This window comes from Sarcophilus harrisii, chromosome 1, assembly GCF_902635505.1.
Source record: "Sarcophilus harrisii chromosome 1, mSarHar1.11, whole genome shotgun sequence".
Taxonomy (NCBI): domain Eukaryota; kingdom Metazoa; phylum Chordata; class Mammalia; order Dasyuromorphia; family Dasyuridae; genus Sarcophilus; species Sarcophilus harrisii.
Window position 1 is genome coordinate 313,028,276 of NC_045426.1, and position 24,024 is coordinate 313,052,299.

At 33.9% G+C, this 24,024-nt stretch overlaps 1 protein-coding gene across 5 annotated transcripts; it reads right to left on the reverse strand.

The window, feature by feature from the left end:
- Positions 1 to 954: 954 nt before the first annotated feature.
- PALB2 (partner and localizer of BRCA2) lies at positions 955 to 23,969 on the reverse strand. Of its 5 annotated transcripts, none has more exons than XM_031945302.1 (13): positions 23,731 to 23,969; positions 22,819 to 22,878; positions 22,582 to 22,672; positions 20,260 to 21,798; positions 18,136 to 18,455; positions 15,583 to 15,663; positions 12,281 to 12,442; positions 11,763 to 11,848; positions 11,067 to 11,228; positions 10,183 to 10,299; positions 4,999 to 5,086; positions 3,342 to 3,490; positions 955 to 1,517 (listed from the first exon to the last, which is right to left on the reverse strand). In XM_031945302.1, exons 1-13 carry the CDS (start codon positions 23,776 to 23,778, stop codon positions 1,307 to 1,309), a joined length of 3,114 nt encoding a protein of 1,037 aa, XP_031801162.1. In that variant the 5' UTR covers positions 23,779 to 23,969; the 3' UTR covers positions 955 to 1,306. The 5 variants fall into 5 exon arrangements, 4 of the variants coding, with proteins under 4 accessions (XP_031801162.1, XP_031801158.1, XP_023353382.2 ...); XM_031945298.1 differs by having other exon boundaries at positions 10,183 to 10,296; positions 18,136 to 18,938; XM_023497614.2 differs by having other exon boundaries at positions 18,136 to 18,938.
- Positions 23,970 to 24,024: the final 55 nt, after the last annotated feature.

The window sequence follows — 24,024 nt, forward strand, 5'->3', positions numbered from 1 at the left end:
AACCATCCTACTGAGGAATAGCTAAATAAAATTATGGAATATCAAAGTAATAGAACATTGCTGTGCATTAAGAAATAACAAAATAAGACAATTTTAGAGCTAATTGGAAAATTATTAAGAGAAAAACCTATAGAGAAAAACATTTTAGAGAAAAATTTTCTAAGAGTTTCAAACTCTGATATTAATGCAACAAGAAACCAAGAGCCCAGAAAATTGAAATAGTTATACATAATTTTAGGGCATGGCCAATGTGGCAATTTGTACTGCTGGACTATATATGTTTAAGAGTTTTATTTTTCTAAATTTGGGTTTATTTTGAGCTTGTTCAATTAATTTTGGGGAGGGTTAGAGTTGGAGAGGAGAAGATAAAAAATATTTTGTAATGCTGGAGAAACTGAGCAAGATAGAGATTAGAGAACAATTTAATAATTTATTTAATGGAGAGATTTACTGGGATCAAATGGATCCAAGGTTTGGTCCCAGGGCTGAATGAGACTATCATCTGAAAGAACACAGCAGTGAATGTTAGATACAAGATTCTTTAAAGGGTAACAAGACCTATGACATAATGGGGGAGGTATCTGGATGGGGATGACTCAATGGGGGAGAGGAACCTAGGATGGCATAATGGAGGGAGGTACTGAAGAGACTCCTGATATTCTAATGATGTCTAAAATGGATAAAGACATTTATCCCATCAAACATTAAGAGGGAATGGTTATAACCTGAGGTAGAGTAACTGAATAGGACAATTAGGGAAACTGGGTCAGGACATTAAAAGAGAACCGTGGCACAACAATTTAACGGACAATCACCATAATAAGTTTGCCAAAAATTACTATCAAGTATTAGAAAAGTCTCTGATGCCATAGATAACATAAAAATTCCCTTTCCTTAGAATTCTTAAAATTATTTACAGTAGGTAAATGGGGAAAAATTATTTTCCAAACAAAATATTACAAAACTAAAATTTATTAGTACTTCAAGTTTAACTTATCAACTAGATTGTCCATTTCAGTGCAAATGTGGAATCAAGAAAAATATTAACCAAATTATACAACTTTTAAAAACCCAGTATTTAATGAAACATTCAAAGTCAGCATACTCCCCAGAACCAAAAGTAAACTTCTGAATAAGCAAATTAAAATGAAACAACCTTAATTTTTTGGGTAGAAGTTATCAGGTGGAAAAATACTTGATTTGCTTCAAAATGATGACAGTTAGTTTCCTTTTGAATCACAATCCCAGAAGTATTGAAGGCATTCAAACATGTCCACGAATCCATTTGATTTCCTGTTGGTCTAAGTCACATGGAGCTATACACAAACACACTTCCATTTTTCTGTCCAGCTAGTAGACAAGAATCTGTACCTGACCATTTAACAAAAGACCAATTTCCATCAGAATTGGGCAAAAGCAGAGCTCTACAATGTCCTAGAAACAAGTCCCAAACAGCTATTGTTCCAGAAGTTAATACAGCTGCTGCTAAATTATCCTTCACGTCCCCATCCAGAAACCTAAAACCAAGTACAGAAAACAAAATATAACTTCTGCATTTAAATTATATCAACACAATTCAAAGATTATTTGACTCAATACTGATCTAGCATATTTTATCTATCTATTTCTAGATAAGTCTCCACTGAAAGATTAATGCAATGAAAGATGACAATTAGCCAAGACACTTGGACATATTCACACATTTGTATTACAATGTAGTTATCTTCTGATAATTTGCAAAGTGTGTTACCACCCCACTGGCTTTTAGTGGCCTCAATTTAACTAGAAGATCTCTAAGGAACACACCAAAGTAAGAAAAAGGCTGAATATGTAGTCAGAGAATCTTTCTGATAAAAATCTAAGATCTTTAAGACCTTGCATATGTCACTTTCATTAGATTGCAAGTTCCTTGAGGGCAGGGATTATCTTTTGTTACTTTTTGAATCTCTAGTGAAATAGCATAGTGACTGGCACATAATATAGGCTATAAATAAATATTTATCGATCAACTGATTTCAGTCCTCCTGGTCTCAGTGTCCATATCTGTAAAATAAAAGGATTGGATTGGATTTTCTCCAAGCTCCATTTGGGCTCTCAATCTATGATCTTAAAGTTTCTTCAATTTTTTCTCTAATTAAGATAATGCATAGGACAGAGAAATCTAGAACACATATATGTACTGAGTATTACAAGAAGAAATTTGACATAAAAGGGATTATATGTGATAAATAAGATTTAATATATTAATAAAGATAAGATGACTGCATTGCTTAATTTTCAGCTGTGGTTGTTAGAGAACTTTCATTCCAAAAAAGCTTTCAAAGAAGATCTAATTACCATAACAATAAAAAGTGACACATCACAAATAAGTGCTATCCAGTATTCCTCATATCAATGGTATGGTGTTAGTAGTTAAATATTTCCTAAAATAATTCCTAAAAAAATCTCAAGCTTCATCAGGAGAAAATGAACTGAGATTGAACCTAGAGCAATGATTTCAAAGCAAAGGTATCTATATAAACTATTACAAAAACTAAAAAACCTTTTAACAAAATTTCCTTAAATGGAGAGCTTTATTGCTGCTAAATAAAACACAAATATTTAGCTTTTGGTAGGAATATATATAAACTTCCAAGTAGGTAAAATTATAGTGGTGTTTTTTAAGTTTTCTTTATGGAAATATACAAAGTAGGAAGTAAAGAGATATGCATTAGCTCAAATGACAAATGATGAAGTTGACTTACATATAAAAAACAAATTGAACTTATATGAAATCCACCAAAAATACATGTGAATGGCATCAAAACACAGGAATCTTAAGAGCTTAATTTATAAACTTGCCATATTTCTACCTATTATTTTTATAACACTCTCATTGTGGACTGTGTTTAAAAAGAATTAAGATCAGTAATACAGATATCAGCCAGACTAGTGATTTAAAAAATTACTTGCCTTTTGACTGCTAGATGATAAGGTAAATAATAATTATGTGATAAAAAATATAAGTAATATAGCTATCAAATTAGAGGATAAAAAAACCTACTTGTTTTTTGACAACTCCTCATTTGTCAAATAAGGATAAAAATAGCATCTACCTTCTTGGGTTATTTTTGTGGAACAAAAAATCATTTTTAAACCATTCTGAAAACTTTAAAGAACTTATAAGAACTTATATAAAGAACTTATTATATATAAAGTTAGATAATATTATTATTGTTTTACCATTGCTTCTTCACATGTAGGAACTTAATGGTTACCATACCTCTTCCTCTGCTCCTAAACCTTTTGGAGATAATTTCTAAGAAATATGATACTTTATATTGTATCTCCTGTACACTTGCCTTCCAGTATGGCCTTGGGGAAGTGAGTAGGGCCTTACATCAACACTTAGAGCCGTTTTAGGATTAATCACAATCAACCGAAATATAGGATTTCCCATTGATTCAATTTCTTTGCCATGAGGATGACTTAAAACAACAAACAGGAGCCCCTAATTTAGAAGGAAAAATAGATTGTCAATGAAACCATCAAGAAATTTTTTATTTTTAAAAATAATTTGGTGGCAATGAAGTAAAATTAATGCTGAGTTGTTGCATAAAATGTTAATGATGAGAATATAGATACTAGTATCTAAGATTTAACTACTGATCTAGCATTTTTCAAGTAGTAATAGATAAATCCACTTTCAATCTGAACTAGTTGATAGTTGAGCTCAGGGTTTTCCTACATTTTTCAGTCAAAGATACAACATGGGAGAGAGGTATTGTCCCTCCCACTTGGTTATCCACTAAAACGTCCATACCAATCATCTGCTTTATACCATAGCAATCATTTCTCATCCCTTAGTTTAGCATGTTTACTGCTATTTTCACATTCCATTTTTTTTCATTAAAAATTGGCCAAGGGGAATAAATAAATTCAAGATGCTGAGACATGTTGATGAACATAATCTCCAACTCATAAGATTTCAAAAGTTTATTTTTAAATAAACTATTGGGAACTTAGAATGCATTTCTCATAAATACAACAGTGTTAATAGTAACTGGGTTCCCAGATCAGCTAACAAAAGTCATATTTTATCCATGAAGTAGCTGAACAACCTGGAACAAATGGTACTATATAAAATCTAACAAGAACTCCAAAGAGTGTTTTTTTTTTTTTTTTAATGTGATTATATTTCAACTATGGGTATCAGGAACACATCTACCTATAGCGTGGCAGTGGTAATATCCTATGGCTACTGAACCTGCAAGGAATGGCACTACTAATGACAGTGGCCTTAAAGAGCTTTTCATGTTGATGGGCCACTTGTAAATCAAGGATAGCTAACACATCAGATATAAAACATTCTTCTCTCTCATCTATATTAGAACTTTTCTATATGGGAAAAAAAACCCCAAACTTCAAAGAACTTTTTAAAAAAAAAAAAAAGAGTGGAGATATGTAAGAATTTGTAAGTAGTTACTCATATTTGTAAAAAAAAAATTCTTATCAGAATTGCACATGTTTAACATATATTGTATTACTTAATGTCTAAGAGAGGGAGTGAAAGGGAGGGAGAAAAAATTTTGGAACACAAAAAAATTTTGAATTTGTTAAGGGCGAATGTTGAAAACTATGCATATATTTTGAAAATAAAAAGCTTTTTAAAAAAATTAAAGAAAAATTCTCATCTAAAAAATACTCATTGTAAACTGGCACTTTTATTAGAGCAAATAAGATAATTTTAGTAGCCAACTAGGGAGCTAGTGATAATGTTATTGAGAATACTTTTCAGCATTATTTGTCACTCTTGCTAAGCCTATTAGCCCTTAAATACTCATAGTCATTGAATTTGTAGCTATAAAAATGTTATATACTCCAAAATTTCTTTTCATCCATGACATTTATGACATCAGAATAAGTTTACTTACCCTCCTTTGTAAAAATAAAGAAAATGGGAGAATGAACTTCTACTCCTATACAAATAAGACACTAAACTTTAAGAAAGATACATACCATATCAGAATAGGCTTTGTGACAGATTGAAGCTTGGTAGGCATTACCAATTTGCATCTTTTTCAGAAGTTGACCAGTTTTTAAGTTCCTAAATACCAATGAAATAAGAATTTTTATAACCCTTAAATAGGCAATTTAATATTAAAGAAAAAATGCCATTACTTTCATTTTAGGAAACTGAATTTCACATTATGCATTCTCTCACAAAATCCCCATGAAATAAATTATTGAAAAACTAAGGGACAGAGTCTTATTTATAGCCATAGAGTAAGTCAATTACAGGTCTACACATTAGCTCTCTAACTAGGCTAAACTGTCACACTAAAACTGGGATGGTACTTGCTATGTCATGGGATACCTACGTGACTCAGTGGATAGAATGCTGGGCCTGGAGTCAGGAAGATCTGAGTTCAATGCAGCCTTAGACACGTACTAGCTGTAGGACTCTTGGGCAAGTCACTTTGCTCTATTTGTCTCAGTTTCCTCATCTATAAAATGAGCTGGAAAAGGAAATGGTAAATCACTCTGGTATCTTTGCCAAGAAAATCCCAAATAGGGTCCCAAAGAATCAGACAAAACAAAAAAACTACTAAAGATTTGCTATGACATCAGGAACTGAAAGGAAAAACCTCATTAACAGGGATCTTTTCATGTTTCATTCTATTGGGTTCAGCAGATTAACACACAAGCAAGTTGTTAAAATTTTTCAGCTTTTTTGAGTATATAAAATATCCTGTGATCTCTAAATTTTCTAAAACATATACGATGGTCTGGGAAGTTCCCATAATAATGAATTTGAGGAAAAATCAAAAGGATTCATCTGGTGGGGAGGTGAGAGACTTTAGTAGGCCTTCAAAAGATACCTGTTAAGATAATAAGAATAACAATAAACTAACATTTAAATATCACTTTAAGGTTTGCATAATGCTTTACAAATATAATCTCATTTGATGCTCACAAAAACCCTGGTAAATGGGTGTTATTATTATTTCCATTTTACAGATGAGGAAACTGAAGCAGATAGGTCAAGTGACTTGCTCTTTGCCAGACAGTTGGTAAGTGTCTGAAACTGAATTTGAACTCAGGGCTTCCTGACAAAGTCCAGCATTCTATTTACGGCACCAGCTAGAAGAATGATATGGGGATAAAGAAAAGGGGAAGAAAAAAACCAATATAAAATGAGAAAGCAGAGAAAAAAAGAGAAAGTAAAAGTATAATAGAACCTCTACTTAACTTTAATGAGAGTTATGAAAACTAATATTGAATTTGATCACTTAGAGCAGAAACCAATTTGCCTAGGAATTCTCAGGGTTTCTTCAGAATGGTTCCACTGTTATTCTCTCTTACACTTCACAGAAAAAAAGTAAGCTCATTGAGGGCAGGGATTACTGTTTTATTTTTATATCTCAAGATATTATATCCCATATAATAAAATACCTTGTACATAGTAAGTGCTTTACAAAATGATTATTGAATTAAATTCTTTTGAAGGCTTCATTTTATAGAAATAGGGCATGAATAATTACAACACTAATTTCTCTATATTCAACTTTCAACTTCCTAGAAGGTAGGAACCTAAACTCTTTAGGCAAGAAAAGAAGCAGAGCTGTTATTCAACTGTGGCAAAATGAATTATCATCCAAATGAAAACACTAGCTCAGTGATTATCTCCTTTTACAGATATAACCAACCATAAGCTCTATACTAGTGCCTCCCAAATTTATTTTTATTTCTCCTCTCTTTTGAATAGCTTTTCTCAATTGCACAATGATTATTTCTACTAGATGTTTTTCTATCACCTCAGACTAAACATGGGAAATGTTTTCCCCTTCCTACCTCTAAACTAGCTCTTTCTCTTGAATTTCCTATTTCTTTCATTCTCTCAATTATTAATGGCCTAAATCAAAGTCATCTCTGATTTCTACCTAATATCTAACTAGTGGGACAACTCACATAGATTCTTCCTTAATATTCATTCATTGTCTCCCTTCCTACTCCCACTATAATCATCATAATGCAGATTTTTATAATCTTATTCTCAATCTATTGCATGAGCTTCCTAATTGTTCCTAACAAAACAGCTTTTCCTGCTGCCTACTAGTCTCTTCTCTACCCAATACATCCTACACACTGTTGCCAGATTTAGCCATCTAAAAGTTATGTTTTCCTTATGTCACTTCCCCTGTCTTCAGTGGTTCCTCATTTTTTCAAAGATATTGTCTAAATTCTTTAGGCTGGCATTAAACAACCTCTTTAATATAGGTCTAAATCTAATGATTTCAACTTCATATTCTCAGAGTCTAACACAGTACCTTGTAAACATGAGGCACTTAATAAATACTTTTGATATTAATGTAGATTCTTAAATTTAACAATCCTTCTACTCCCACGAAAGCACCTCTGCTTCTACTTTTGTTCACATATTCTGCCAACTTAGAATGCCATGTGTTCCTTCCTACCCAGTCTCTCTTCTGCTTATGTACATTTTATCCTTACTTTTACGCCTAATTCAAGTCTTCCACAGAGTTCCCTGACCATTAACCATAACAGCAACCTCTCCCTCTGGGTATCAATAACACTTTTTATTTGTACATACATACACATTCACTTATATATTTATACATATATACACATAATTATTCTTAGTATAAATAATAGGTACTAATAGGAGGGTGTGCATATATAAAATACAAGTAACAAAATAATAAGTACTAGATGTTGAAAAGGTAATCCAGTGGTACATGAACAGATACAGAAATAGTAATTTTCCTGGTATATTCTGAAGCAAGAAGGAAAGTTCAAATAAGAAAAATTCAAGGGGAAAGTATTTGATGATAAGGTTAGAGATGCAAGTCATGGCTAGATTGAGGGGAACTATGAATACCTAGCTGAGAGATGTCCATTTTATCTTCTTGACAACCTAGAACCATTGAAAACATTATTGCTAAATTTCAAAAAACTCAGACCAAAAAGAAAGTTTTGCAAGAAACAAGGAAAAATCAATTCAATTATATTGGAGCTACAATTAGAATTGTAGACTTATCAACAGCTACAATAAAAGACTTGGAATCATATGTACTGAGAATCAAAGGAACTAGGCTTGTGGCTAAAAAAAAAAATCATATTCAGCAAAATTATCCATAATATTGAATGAACAAAAAAATGGATATTCAAGGAACTTGAGATTTTCAGGACTTTATCTCAACCAAACCCAAACCTAATAAAAAAAAAAAAAAATAAGAGCCCATATCAAAGATTAATAATTTCAAGGAACTTAATATGGACAAATTGTTCATGTTATTTACATGGAAATTTAAGATTGATGCCAGTAATTGGGTAGCTCAAAAGAAAGATTGGGACAGAGTTGAGTATCAATATAACTCTAAGAAGCAAAACTGCCTAGGAAAAGGTAAAAATAGTAATTATATTCTACAAATGAGGTACAGAGGAAGAACATGTAAAGGCATTACAGTGGAAAGGAAGGTTCATAGTTCTGAAAACCTACTCACATTGGGAATGGGTTATAGGCAATACTACATATATACCATAAAGGGTATAGCACTCTTCAAAATCTATAAAGAAAGATGGGAGGAAGGAAGGAAGAATGTGTATGGGATGGGTGCTAGGCCCCCTTTCCCAAATTAACTAATCAGAGTCATCTTCAGGTACAAAGAGAAAGTATTAATTTAGGCCTTGCAGGGAGAGGCCCAGATATATACTGGGAGTCATCCCAAGCTCCCACCATGTGCTCATGGAACCTGACCAGCTTCCGGCTTGTCAGGGTTTAAATAGCAAAAGATCCAAGACTTTTCACTGGATAAACTAAAAGGACATAACCATCTTTGATCAATGGTCACCAATGTTATCTGTTCACTGTCACTTGTCACTTCCCGTAATGTCCTGAGGATCCTACCTCTAGAGGACATATGACTGCCTGCAACCCAAGGTCCAAGACCTGATCTTCTGGCTCTGGGAATAGGGATCATATGACAGTCTCAAACTGAGAAAACGTCATCCAATCAGCCCCATTCAAATGGAAAAGGATAAAATAGGGTATAGAAGGATGTATATACTTTCTATACAGTATATAGAGTGGGACAAGGTAGCAGTAGCAGTGGGACAAGGTGTGTAGATTAATGGGAAAGGGATAAAGGGAGATTTGGAGAGCATAAAATAGATATGGTAAAGATAAAGAAGGGTGTTTAGATTAATCAGAGTGGGATAAGGTGTGTAGACTAATGGGAATGGGATAAAAAGAGAAGGAAAGGGTGAGGGGAAAAGATAAGGGAGGGATCCATAGGTAGGGGGAGGTTAATAGAAAAGTAAATTAAGGAGTGGAATTAAAGTATATAGAAATACTACAACAAGGATCAGGAGTAAAATTTACTAGAATAAAAAAGTAGGGCTATTGATCTTGGGACAAAATCAAATTTAAAGATTCAATCAAGAGAGACATTTACATTATGTTAGCCACATTATTATTATTTTAAATGCATGTTTACATATGGATAAATGCACATGCAAATCTATGTCAGAGTATGCATGTGGGTCTATGTATGTGTGTATATAGATATATGTGTATGTATGTGTGTATGTGAATATGAATTGTGTATTTACATATATGCGTGCATGCCTATATATATAAAAATAAAGATATTTGTGCTTAAGCACATAATTTCATCTCATCTTCTCAAAAACTTAAAAAACCTTAATTCTTGCTACTATACATACTTGAAAAGAATGAAATTGTATTTCCTCACAAATATTTTATTGTAATGATTACGTTTGGCCTCAGAAAAAGTTTTTAAACATCAATTTCCTTCTTTCATTCCAAAAATAACTACAGGTATGAAATATTGCATCATCCTAGTTTATGTGTTGCTTGAATTTGCTGAATTTCTTTTTTTCATTCTATCCTTTTAAATCTTTGTTATAAGGGATGACTCAGTGTGGTGGAGAGCTATATTAAAAAATAAATAAAATGTAGCATAAAGAAAAAGCATGAATTAAAACAAAGGAAAAAATATGGCTGTTAGATTATTTTTCTTCTGAATTGGAAATAAAAAGCAATCTATTTATACATATATACTTTATAATTCAGAATGACCTTTTCCATTCTAGGCAGGAATTAATGATGTTTTATTGCACAGTAACTTCAAAATTTACTACAAAAGGAAAACTTACCAGATAACAATATTGCTCATCAGGGTGGTGCCAAGCAAAGCATCTTGCATTCCTTGAACTTCAGCAAAAGCCAAGATGGTTTCTTCTGGAGACATCAAAGTTTGTTTTTCTTTACTTCTGGATTTTAATGAATATTAAGAATTGGAACCTCATAATGAAGATTTTTCTAGGCAGGACGCATTATTAAACTCTACCCCGAAACTAATCTAGTAGCCAGAAAGAGGTTGCATCATAAAATTTCATAACAAAAAAACACAAATAAAAAAGTTCTTATTGCCATATTTTTAAAAGTATAAGCAACTTAAAAAAAAGAACATAGTCTTTCTATATACCAAATGTGGCACAGACACTTAGTATTCATTATTTCAAAGATTATTTGACAAAAAAACAGAAATTTAATTCTATTCTTTTCTAAGCAGAATATTTCTATTTCTTTTCTTGCTTATTTCTTTTTAGCCAAATCAGATAAAACAGAAAATAGAAAACTGAATAAAGGTAACTCTTCAATACCATTCAAGAAAAAATAAGGACAACCATAATTTCCTAATTCCTAAGCAAATTTTTTTCCCTTGTTGCCCTACTAGAAGGATATGTGTTCTGCTAACAGAACTACCTTGTGCCAGAGTTCTTGCTCTAGCTATCTCTCTCTATGTTTCTATTCTACTATTTTTATCTGTTATGGCTCCTTCTCCTAATGTATCTGAATTGTTTCTGGAAAAATTCCCCAAAACGTTCACCTGGTCCTTTGCTCATTCCAGTTATGCCCATAAGACAGGGAAACCACCCCTTTTGTCACCCAATTTGTACTTTAAGACTGTGACCAAATTAGCTCCTTATCTTAAAAAATAAAAAGGATGTATTTGTGTAACTAATGCTTCTTTTACCTTCCAGATCCTGAAAAGGTCATGAGGTCTACTTGGTGATCATGAAGGGTCCCATTGCTACAGACTAGTCTTTTGTGTCTAAGTCCAAGCACTGCTTTTATATTTCCAGATTTTACAAGTGACTGCTTTAAGCATTCATCCTCAGCAGAAGAAAATAATAATCTAAACAAAATCAGAATGGAAGAAAACATAGGGAATAAAATGGGGCATAGATTAAAATACAGAAAGGAATTTTTTTTTGAGGTATAGAAATGGTACATCTTTACAATGTCATACTTTAAAAAGAAATCATTTTTGATTTAGCCTTATATGGTATTTTAAGACTTAGAAAACACCATTCTCATAAGAAACATTATTAATCTCCCCCATTTTCCCATTTTCTGGACAAAGAAACTAAGCTTCAGAAAAATCAAAGTCAAATAGCTAATATGAATCAGAGGTGAAATATAAATATAGACCTCCTTTGACTACACATTCATTACTCTTTCCACTAAAGCAGGATGCATTCAAGAATGCCATTTTACTACCTATGAGTTTGTAGATCTTACTCTTTTAATATAAATCAAAATTCTTTCAAAATCCTTATCCTGTGAATAAGTAGGTATTTAAAGATTAGTACAGAATAGTAGGCACTCAATGTGCTGGTTTACTGTTTCAATAATAAAGAAAAAAAAACATAGCTTTAAATTTACAGACCTGATTTCTCTAATTTCTAGATGTCCCAAAGCAACACACACAAGATTACAAGCATCCCAAAGTGGAATAATTTGTAGTACTGGAATCTAAAACAACAAAAGAACCATTTCTTGACTTTATTTTCTTTATTTCATTTTAAATAGCAAACTAACACACTGCTTCCAAACCCTCCCCCAAAACTATATATCTACAAATATATCTTAGTATATGAATAACATTCTGGGAAAGGGATCAGTATTAATAAAAACTTGGTAAAGAGCAAAAAGTTTTTGTTGATCCAATAATAAAAATTAATATAACCGTCAGAAAGTAGAATCATGTTTTGGAAAGCAGAAGTAAAAGCAAATAGAGTAAGTCAAATTAGAAATCTGACAAAATTCTAGGGCTTGTATAAAACTAGAGATATAGATAAGATTCTTTCGTGCTTTCCAATATTTGCTTTGTGAATAAGTAGTACCTCTTAATCCTTATACCTATGCTTATGGTCAATTCCACTTACAAATATCTCTGAGTCCTACCTCTGTGAAGTGCCATGTGTGAACTTTTCTCCACTGCCAGTTATCCAGAAATTTCCAGAGAGAAACTGTAAATTCACAGGCAGTTATGATACATGATTCCTTACAGCCAGTTACTTCCCACCACACAGTACTCACATCCACAGAACAGGAATTTGAAGGATTCTGTCACAAAGGAGGAAAAGTTAATGTGAAGAAATAATAACAAGACTGCATACTTCAATCATTCTTTAACGTTTATGAAGTATTATCTTTATAGCAATCCTTCGATTGTATAAGTATTATAATCTCCATTTTATAGGTCATAAAAATGAATTGAAGTGACTTCAAAAGGTCACATAAAATTAAATATCTAAGTTTTGACTCACAGTCAAGTCTCTAGATTCCAAAAGTAATGGCTCCCTGTAATATCAAATTTGCTTTATATACATTTTACTAATTACTTATCAAGAAAGGCATCCAAGCTAAGGCTGGATGATCAACTGTCTGGGATGTCTGTATGAATGGAGGTCTTAGGGGAGGGATAAACAGATGACCTAAGAGAACCTGAGATGTAAATAACTCTACCATGGCACCCTAAATAAAGTAGAGGGTTAAAGTTCTATTACAGCCAAAGGAAAATTAAGATTCATGGGTCTTGTCAACAGAAGAACAAATGCCTCAAGTGCTGAATATGATTTGGTCCTAATTATTTTTGTACCCACTGAGCACCCAATAGTGTAGATGCTCCAAATTTACTGACTTGAACACAAACATTTAAGTCCTAGTTTCCCCTACAAAATTGACACCCATTTTTATGCTACAAATGACTTCAAAAAAATACTCATTTTAGATTTGAAGTACATGAAATATAGAAAGACACTTGCATTGTGTATCTGCATTGTATCTGCAAAGATTTACCTACTTTAACTATTGTTTTCATGTCTACAAGGATAATAAACTTGAGGTTAAGTATTAGCAGGCAAAAATACATTGTTCTGTATACTAATCAAGAGTACAATGAAATCTTATGCAGTAAAGGAGTAAAGGTACATTGTATAAAGTAAATCACTTTGGATTTGGAGCCTTGGGACCTGGATTGCAACTTCAGCTCTTCCACATAAGACTGAATCTACAACCTAAGACAAGTCACTTAATTCCTCTCGTTCTCAGTTATAATTCAGCTATTAAAATAAAGCAGCTGGACTCTAAACTGAAATTAAGAGTTTACCTAATAGTATATTCCTGGATTATTCCCTTTTTCCAATCATTATTCTTGGCCAATGGCATCCTGATAAAGATAATTATTTTATTTTATTTTAAAAGCTTACACCTATAAATTGGGGAGTCTTAATCACATTTAAAAAAAAACTACCAGATTGATGACAGCCTCATCTGGCTTACTGTATCAGAGATACCCCAGCTAGGTCTTCACGTTTCCCATTCCCTGTAAACAACAAGCTACTCCTTCAGTTCTGAAAGAAGCCACTCTACAAAGCCAGTAATTTTCAAGTCTAAGGTGGTCCCTCTAAGCCACCACTCTTTTCACTATTGTCTTTCCTAACTAAAATATTAACTCCTTGGGGGCAAGAACTATCTTTGCTTTTGCATTTGTATCAGCAGCACAAAGCAGAGTGTTTCCCACAAGATAAGTGCATAATATGATTTTTTTATTCATTTAATTCATCCTTAAACCTCCTTTCTAAAACTTCTTAAAAGGAAGTTGGTAGTAAATCCTTTTATAAAAAGATCTTTTAATAATGTAAATAACACTCCCTAATTTATAGGTGTGGACTTTAAAAAAAAAAACCAATTTACCTTAATCAGAGCACATCAAAAATACCATTACATAGCATGAAGATAAGGGGAAGAGGGAGGGAAAGATAGAGAGAAAAAGGAGAGTTTGAAAAAAGGAGGGCTTCATTGTTGGTGGAGTTGTGAACGAATCCAACCATTTTGGAGAGTAGTTTGGAACTACGCTCAAAAAGTTATCAAACTGTGCATACCCTTTGATCCAGCAGTGTTACTACTGGGATTATATCCCAAAGAGATTATAAAGAAGGGAAAGGGACCAGTATGTGCACGAATGTTTGTGGCAGCCCTTTTTGAAGTAGCTAGAAACTGGAAACTGAATGGATGTCCATCAGTTGGAGAATGGCTGAATAAATTGTGATATATGAATATTATGGAATATTACTGTTCTGTAAGAAATGACCAACAGGATGATTTCAGAAAGGGCTGGAGAGACTTACACGAACTGATGCTGAGTGAAATGAGCAGGACCAGGAGATCATTATATACTTCAACAACAATACTATATGATGACCAGTTCTGATGGACCTGGCCATCCTCAGCAATGAGATCAACCAAATCATTTCCAATGGAGCAGTAATGAACTGAACCAGCTATGCCCAGAGAAAGAACTCTGGGAGATGACTAAAAACCATTACATTGAATTCCCAATCCCTATATTTATGCCCACCTGCATTTTTGATTTCCTTCACAAGCTAATTGTACAATATTTCAGAGTCTGATTCTTTTTGTACAGCAAAATAACGTTTTGGTCATGTATACTTATTGTGTATCTAATTTATATTTTAATGTACTTAACATCTACTGGTCATTCTGCCATCTGGGGGAGGGGGTGGGGGCTAAGAGGTGAAAAATTGGAACAAGAGGTTTGGCTTGTTAATGCTGTAAAGTTACCCATGCATATATCCTGTAAATAAAAGGCTATTAAATAAAAAAAAAAAAGACAAAGAAAAAAAAAAAAGAAAAAAGGAGGGCTTCTTTAGGAATTAGCTACCATGTAAATCCTAATTTGTTTTCAGGTATCAGAATTTATAGCTACACTTTCTTTGTTCAATTAAACCCTGTAACCCAATGACATTAAACATTAGCTGCTTTGCCATATGAAATTGTAGTAAAAATCCAGCCTAGGAAAGTATAAAGTACACTGTTTAAAACACTACCTTGTTTATAGTTTCTCCTCTTTATAAGAAAGTTTAAAGAGTAATTTCCCTTCACTCAGATACAAAACCTGTTCAATTTAAAATATTTATACAAGCTACTCTTGGAATCTCCATAAAAAGATTTAAAATATCCATATTCCTTACAAGAAAATCTTTTTAACAGAAAAAAAAGGGGGAGGGTTGACTGACTGAACTGATTTTACTTCAGTTTCAATTGTAATTTGAATTAAAAAAAATATTTATATACTTTCTTAAATGGAAGGCAGTAGCATATCAATTTTTTTTTGTTTTCATAATTCATCTAATTTATCAGAAATTATGGAGACAATGATGTACAAAAGATAGTGTTCTGACCTTTAACTTTGATACCAGCTGTAGGTTGCCCAGTTCCAAAGTATCATGCCAAATTTCAACAGGATCTCCTCTTACCTTAGTCTGTAGGAAGAGAAAACAGCATATTAACTTAAAATTTTTTACTGATATCTACATTAATGTTCTATATATTTTTTTCTAAAATAAGCAATAAGCCCCAGTAATATTTTCATTAGAAAAGCAAGACCTTTTTATATAACTTTCCAATTTTTAAGGATAAATTATATTAGTCATATCAAAAGAACACATTAAAAACATTTTCTAAATGGTTTCATCGAAATTTAGGGTCAATTTGAGGAGAAATTATTACTTAATAGATATTACTTAATAGATTCATTCCTACAAAGTATGTTTGACAAGTGGGCAATATATAGAGCTAAATAAAATTCATTTGCTATAAACAAAAGATTTAGAATATCAAAGTGATGGGAACTCTAAACCAGCTTGTGAATTCTAAACCAGTTTGTTCTCAGGAACTGCTAAAATAAGCCCATCCCATTCCTATAATTAATCATATAATCAGGTCAATTTTCCTAGACTATTCTGTTTGCATAGAATGTGAAACAGTAAAGGATTGTTCATCCATCTATCCATCTTGTCTTTAATCTTAGAAATTGTCTAGATCAATTTATCTTCAGATAATCAAACGCTTCTTGTTTTTCCTCCTTTATTCCCTAGATCCTCCTACCCTCCCTATCTCCCTTTCCCCAGAGACTTTGTTTGTCCCCACCAAAAACAAGTTACTTAATCACCTTTGTCTTCCTTAGTCTTGACTGAACTATTGTGGGTAAATAAGTAGCAAATCTTTGTAACCTGTGAAGGATGTCTATATCATGGTTGTTCCATGCTGCTAACCATTATACTCCCCCAAATCTATTTCACATGATCATTTCTGATACCTTTAGTTTCATTTCATATGGTACTTTTATACTCATATGGCATCTCTCAGAAACAAAGAAAATCACCCTAATATTTCTTGGGTCTACTTCTTGACTTGTAGCTGAGGTCCCCAAAATCCCAGTTTCAGAAAATACTCATGATCCCTTTGTGCACTGGATAGCGAGTGATTGGACCTGGTTGAGGGACACTCTAACCGAGAAATCTATTTCATATGATCTCTTGGGGTGCTTTTTATTTTCATTTCAAAGAGAAGTAATGAAAAGTAGGAATGAAGGAATAGCCATTTACAGACTTGAGATTATATTATAAAGCAGTAATCATCATTTGGTACTGGTTAAAACATAGAAAAAAAATCAGTGAAACAGGATAAGCAAGATTTAGAAACAATCAAACGCAGTAATTCAATATTAGACAAATTTAAGAATATAAACTTTGGAAAGAATTACCTATTTGACAAGAACTAAGTTTAGACCCACATCTCATACCAAGGAGGGTATGAATTTATACTGGGGCTCATGATTTAACTAGACTCCTGTTTTGGACCCCTTTCACAAGTCTGAGTAAGGTTCATGACTTTAAAAGGCTTAAGAACCCAAATGACACAGATATATATGTACATATGCATATTTCAATAGTCAAGTACTTTTCACAACTATAGCAAAGGAGAGAATTCCTAATGAAAAGAGACCTAGAGACCGGAAAAAATAAGATAACTTTCTTAACATGGAATTGAAAATTTTTTCCTCAAACAAAGATAATGCACTAAGAGATGAAGTTGATTAGAAAAGAATGTTTCCTTTTCTTATCTCAGATATCCAAGAATTAAGAGTCATTACCTAATGAATAAGTGATTAAAGGACATGAACAAATAATTTTTCAAAGACAAATTACAAACTATTAGCAACATGAATGCTTAAAATCATTGATAATAGGAAATCCAAATCAAAATAATTCTTGAGAGTTCAACCCAAGCTCAGAAAAATGACAGAGATGATGAAAGATGGAAAAGCATTTTGGAAAGCAATTGGCAATTGTTATGAAGGTGGCTAAAATGTCCACATCTTTTAATCCAGAGATCCCAGTTCTAGAGATATATGCTAAAGAGATATAAGCCCAAAAGTTAAACAAAAATAGCAATACTTTTGGAAACAAAATACTCATCAACTGGGAAATGATTATATACAATGTGGTACATGAATATGGCAAAATATTTCTGTGCCATAAAAAATTACAAGAATTAAAGAAATCAATCAATAAACATTTATTAAGCACCTATTATATGCCAAAGAGAGCCCATAGAGGAATCAATGCAAAGTAAATAGAAGCATGAAAACAACATATATAATGACAATGGAAATGGAAAGAACATTAAAACTGAGCACTGTGTAATTTATATGACCAAGCTTGAACCTGAAGAAAGTTAGGAAAATGTCTGTCACTCTCTTCACTGTAGAAGTGAGTGTGGAATATGACACAGATAGACATACCATTGCTCAGTTTTGTTAAGCCACCTTTTTTCCTTTCTTTTTTGATGTTAGTTATTTGATATAAGAGACAGCATATACTTAAAAATAAACATAACAATGAAAGGCATCAATCCTTTTTTTTTTTTCCATTTAAGAAGTGAAATCATACCTGGAAAGTGCTTCCCAATAATAGTCTTTCTTTGAAAGTGATTGAATCAACAGATGGAAGAGTTTCTTGAGAACCACAGTCACTATCAAATTTCTTTTCACAAGATACTATTTGGTCAGGCTGTTTTTTTATTTCCCTATCTAATGCATGTATGTTAGCATCCAATTTCAACGTATTAGGTGAATTATTACACTGATTATCTCCTGTAAGACTGTCTGGTTCTTTCAAGTAAATATGTTTAGATGTACAAAAAGTAGGTGCAGTAATTTCTGTAGCCATACTTCCACTGTGAACTTGGGAGCCAAAGACTGGAGTAGGACCTAGGATAGGGAAAACAGGAGAACACATATCTGCTTCAAGCTGGTTATTTGTGGCAGGCAGGTTAGTACTAGAAGGTGTGAAAAGTAACATATTTGGAGGAATACTCTTTGGTTTTTTTGGATGTGAGTTTCTTGTTACAGTAATATCATTCGCTAAATTCTCCTTTTCTGTAACTTGTTTTTTAGGCACCAGTGGCTCCAAAGAAATACAGTTTTCTTCATTACACTTTTTTCCATCTCCTGATTCAAAGGGTTCCACTTCTTTTGCTGAGTAAGACTTTAATTTCTCAAGTTTAAGAAAACCAAACTCCTCATCAGGCAAATCAAAGTCAGTGATGCTGTTGCTTCCTGCGGACAACTTCTCAAAACTAAGTATCTCATTCTTAAGATGAAATGAAAGATCAAAACTGGTATCATCCAAAATCAAGGAGTCATTACCAATAGAAGAATGAAGATTCTTATTTTGAATATAATCTAGTTTCCCTAACAAAAAAAAAAAAAAAAAAAAAGAAAAAGAAAAAAGAAAAAATTAAAATCTGAGAGGAAAAACAGGTTTTTGATTGGCTTTCATAGCAATTTAAATAACCAATGCTTTGGAATAAGATTCAAATAAGTCATTAGAGCATTTTTTTAACAATACTTGTAATGTTATAATACTGAAAATAAGGTTTCTGCCTTAAAAAAAAAAACTATTAAAAAGCAGGGACACCGTCTAGCTACTAATCAACTTTTACTTCAACTTCAACAGGATACTTTCTGTTGTTAATTCCCTGAATCTATATTACTTTTAACATGCATTGTATTACTCTTAAAGCTGCATTAAGGAATTCAACATACCTTGAGACAAAAGTATCCCTTGATCTAGAATTTGACTGGAAATATTAATGGGACCATGGAAGGGAAAGAAGAGTATAAAAACATGAGGACTCTTCTGTGCATGTGTTTGGGTCCCAGGAGAATACAGTCAGTTGCCCAAACCACTTTTTTTGCACCAGTCTTAATGAATCTGATTTCCTATACTAACAGAAATGAAAGCTTATTACTTTGTGATGGGAGGCAGAACAATACAAGAAAGAACATTAAATTTAGAAGTCAGAAGATTAATGTCCTACTTCTGATACTATGTAACCTCAGTTGACTCACAAGCTCTTTGGATCTCAGTTTTCTCATCCATAAAACTGAAATACTTACATTACTTATCTCATGAGATTGCTGTAAAGAAAAACTTTGTAAATCTAAAAATGCTTTAGAGACATACTTATTAAACACTGCCCCTGTTCCTAATTTTTATGTCTAGAAAAATCACTTTTGGCAAAGCACTTTATTCAGAGGCAGCTACATAAGTTCAGAGGTTTTTCTTTACTGTATAACTACTCTTAATAATCATAGTTAGCATTGATGTATCATTTAAAATTTTACAAAATTTTCTACATGTTTTCTCAATTGATCCTCACAACAATGCTAAGAGGTAGGTGTTATTGTTAACCCCATTTTACAAATTAGAAAACTCAAGCACAAAATAGTTAAGTGGCCCAGTTTGACATAACTAGTATGTATCTGAGACAGGATCTGAAACTAGGAATTCCTGCCTGACTCTGAGCCATGAAGTTGGGCTGAAGGCTGAAATTCTGAGATTTGGTTCTCAAAGAGAAACGGTATGGTTTGGTTCCTAACTCATTTCTACCATGAGTTACAGCTTCCTCCCAGTGAATTAGATAACATTTGGATGGACTTTAACATGCAATGCGTTTTGTGGTACAGAACACACATCTGATTTAGGAATAAAGAACTGAACATGTAATACCTTTTGTTGTTGATGTAGGTGCTTTTCTGTCAACATTAACAAGGGTACACCTTGATTTTCCTGTGACTTTTTTTTGATCCTGAGCATGTTCTTTTTTCTTTGGAATCTCTTTGCACAAAGCAACATCTTTCTTGGGAGTTTTAATACTCAGCTTATCAGCAACTTGCAGTTCAGAGTCTGGATCATCTACTTTTTTGTAAAAGAATCTTTTCCCTCTCTGTCTTCTACTTGATCGTCTTTTACAAGTGTTCAGAGCAAAATCATTGTCTTTATTAGGCAAAGCACTAGGGCTGCCTTCAGGAGTTGATGAGAAAGACTTTTGTAAAGGACTACTTGAACTCCCTTGGTCAGATAATGGAAATTCACTTTGCTCTTGGGAGGACAGATCCAAGTTTTTCATAACCGGTTTACGTTTATGCTTAAATCCTTTTCTTTTTACACCTAATTGATTCTGAATTACAGCTTCCAGGTTTATCGTCCTCTGACAATTTGACATTTGTCGTGTTGTCCTAACATAATATTCCACAGGAAAAGGAAGACCATCAAACACTGTACAAGAATTTAAAGGATTTTCTGAAGGACCAGGAGAGATCATTTCTATGGAAGGACTCACATTCTCACTGAGGACCTCTTTCTTTTGAAGATTTTCATCTCTATTATTAAGTAAGTTACTGAAAGATTCAAAAGGCTTCAAGCTATGATTCTGTTCATCGATATGTGTGTTTTTACATAATGAATAATTAAGCTCATCTGCAGAAAATGACTTGTCATCCGATGGCAAGATGAGAATGTTTGACATCTTATCCACATTGATATCATCATTTACCATTTGGTCACCTGGAGAGATAACATATTCTTGTCTTCCTTCCTCTAATTTTTTAGGTGAAATATGAGTAAGGTTCATTGAACACTGAGTAGCCAGTTTATAGTTATCACAGATTTTTTCAGAAGAAACACACCCAAGCTGCTGAATGTTACTGTCATCCAAAGGATTATGTAAAGAAAGAGCAGCTATCCGAGGAAGATCTTTCAAAATTCCACTGGCATCATTTTCAAGTTCAGTAGCTGGAGCAACAAGACATTCACTGATTTCTGTGGTTGATCTTGGAGAATTCTGCATTTCATTTTCACCACATGAAAACTGATTTCTTATGTGAAACACAGGCAACTCAGGATTTTCTATAGCAAATCTTTGTTTTTGCTGTCTTTGTCCAGAATTTATAAGTGAATTAGAGACAAAGAAAGATTCACTTCCTTTTGATACCAGTATCTTTTTTCGGTTCTTCATTCTATTCAGTGGTTGTTTATTTTGCTTTTTCTCATTATCTGGTTCAGTGATGTTATTAAAAAAATTCTTCTGGCAGTTATCACCTACATGTTCAGGACATACTCCTGATGAGTCATTACCAGTGCTCAATAACTCAGACTCAAAGTCAAGTGTGACTGCTGTTTTCTCCTTGATTTCTGCATCAAGACAGGCATCGATTTGTAGTGTATCTGTTTCTAATTTATCATCAGGAGAGAATTTATCTTCTGGCTCTGGGGAGACAAAAATAGTTTATGACTAGGATGTTAGGCACTAAACTATAATTTGTCTGAAAATGAAACATTTCATAAAGGAGATATTCCATTAATGTGAGGAAAAAAATCAGTAGGCCAAGAAAAAAAGAGATCTGAATTTAAGTCCTGTTTGCTTTACTTACCAACTGAATAGCCATGAACAAATAAGAATTCTTAGAGGTATAATTTTCTATCTATAAAACTGGGCCAATAATACCTGTCCTACTTACCTCAAAAGAAGTTGTAGGAATTTTTTAAAAAAATAGTATATAATAAAAAAAATGCAAAATACTATATGAATATAAATTGTTACACTTCACTAAAAGTTGTTACTCTTCTAGTACTAAGTTCTGAATGTTTAGTGCATTGTGATGGGTTGTAGGAAGAAACAAAAATAAAATAAGATACATTTCCCAAACTTAAAGAGAGGTTACGATACTGCACTATATTAAAACTGTGAACAGCTTGCTAGTTACCATAATCTTAAAGCTAATTTACATACAGAATTAATTTCATTGAGAAAAGGATGTTTCCCGCTATATGTATATGATCCAGAATTACCTACTTCTCCAAATTCTTTTCCTTTGTTTCCTAATTTTTTTTTCACCCCATCTTAACCAAGATTTATATTTAAAGGCTGAGAGATAAAAAGACTAAGCAAAAAAAAAGTAAATATAAAAAAAATTCTTTCTGATTTGTAAGATAATATTCAAATTAGTTCAACAGGTATAAATGAACAAAATGAATTGGCTGATTTTTTACCTGAGTTTGCTTGTTTTGAGGTTTCCTGTTTAAGCATACAACTCTGTTCAATCTTTGAAGAATTTTTTGCCTTCTCAGCTCTTTGAGCCCGCTATACAAAACAAAAAGTCCGGGAGCAATTTCAATAAAATTAAGTTTCCTCAAAGCTTTTTCCACTAAAGTGATAATAATCAGTATGATAATAATACTGTCATTTGTGAAGGGAACATTTGCTTTTCAGGGAAAAAAATGTCCTACCTGCAATCGAGCCAATGTCTTGCTGTACTCTCTTTTTAAGAATGCCAGCTTTTCCTTCAACTGGGGAGAGAAAGGCAGCAATCTAGAATTACTCATTTCCAAAAGAAACACCAAAGGGATAGCGGTCCGCCTACCTAGACTTAGATAAGGGGCTGGCGCAGATGGGAAGTGTCAGCGCTTTTGCACGGAGCACAGGGGAAGCATGCAATTTGATTTTTGAGTTTCTGAATTTCTCTGAAAACATTCCCTGGATTTTTTTTCTTTCCTAACCTCGTTTGGTTTCTCTCCTCTTTCAGAGGGACCAGGAGAGAGAACCGATACTTCAGTGCAACAAGAACGGTGGTTATTTGGGGCTTGTCATCACCAGCGCTTAGCATCCCGTGAACAATAGGTGCTCAATAAATGCTTATTGAATTGAAGAGTAAGTACTGGGCGCGTGCTGAACACTTAAAAAACCACACAGTGCTAGATCTCCAGGGGCTTACATTCCGCGGGGGAGGGGGAAGGGGGGGGGGGCAGAATTGGGGCACGGAGCGCTCAGATTTTCAATCAGGAAAACCTGAGTTCGAACGCAGCGTCGGACAGGAAGTAGCAACGCTGCGTGACCCCCCCCCCATCCCCACCCCCCTCTGCGCCGCTTCTCTCATCCGTAAAACGAGGGGAGCTTCTTCCGGGGTCCAGAGATAGCAGGTGTAAAGCCTTCCGCAAACTTTAAAGCGCTAAGGAAATGTGGTGGTTGTCGGAAGTAAACACGAGGTCGGGGGCGGGAGAGGGAGAAGGGGAGATCTTCCAAAGATTCACTTTCCGCAGCGGGGAAACTGAGCAAAGCCCTCCCCGACCTGGCCCCTTACCCTCCCCCCTCTCCCGAGACGCCCCGAGGCCCCGTCCCACCCGCACGCTCCGGAGGGGCACCTTCTCTTTCTCCTCACAGCTGAGCACTTTCGCCACCGAGTCCTCCATGGCTGCAGCCGCCGAAGGAGGAGGGGAGGCAGCCCTTGCTACCCGCTCCGGCCCCGCCGAGGCCGCCAAGTGCCCCCAGCTCAGCTGCGAGCGCCAGCCCCTTCCATCTCCCGCCAGCTCAACTCCAGGCGTCGGGAGTCGCGGCCCGAAATGCCGATCGGATCCAGATAGAGGAAGACAGACCAATCGACCGAGGGGGCGGAGCGAACGGAGATAAGGAAGGGGGGAGGGGGGGGAGAGAGATGG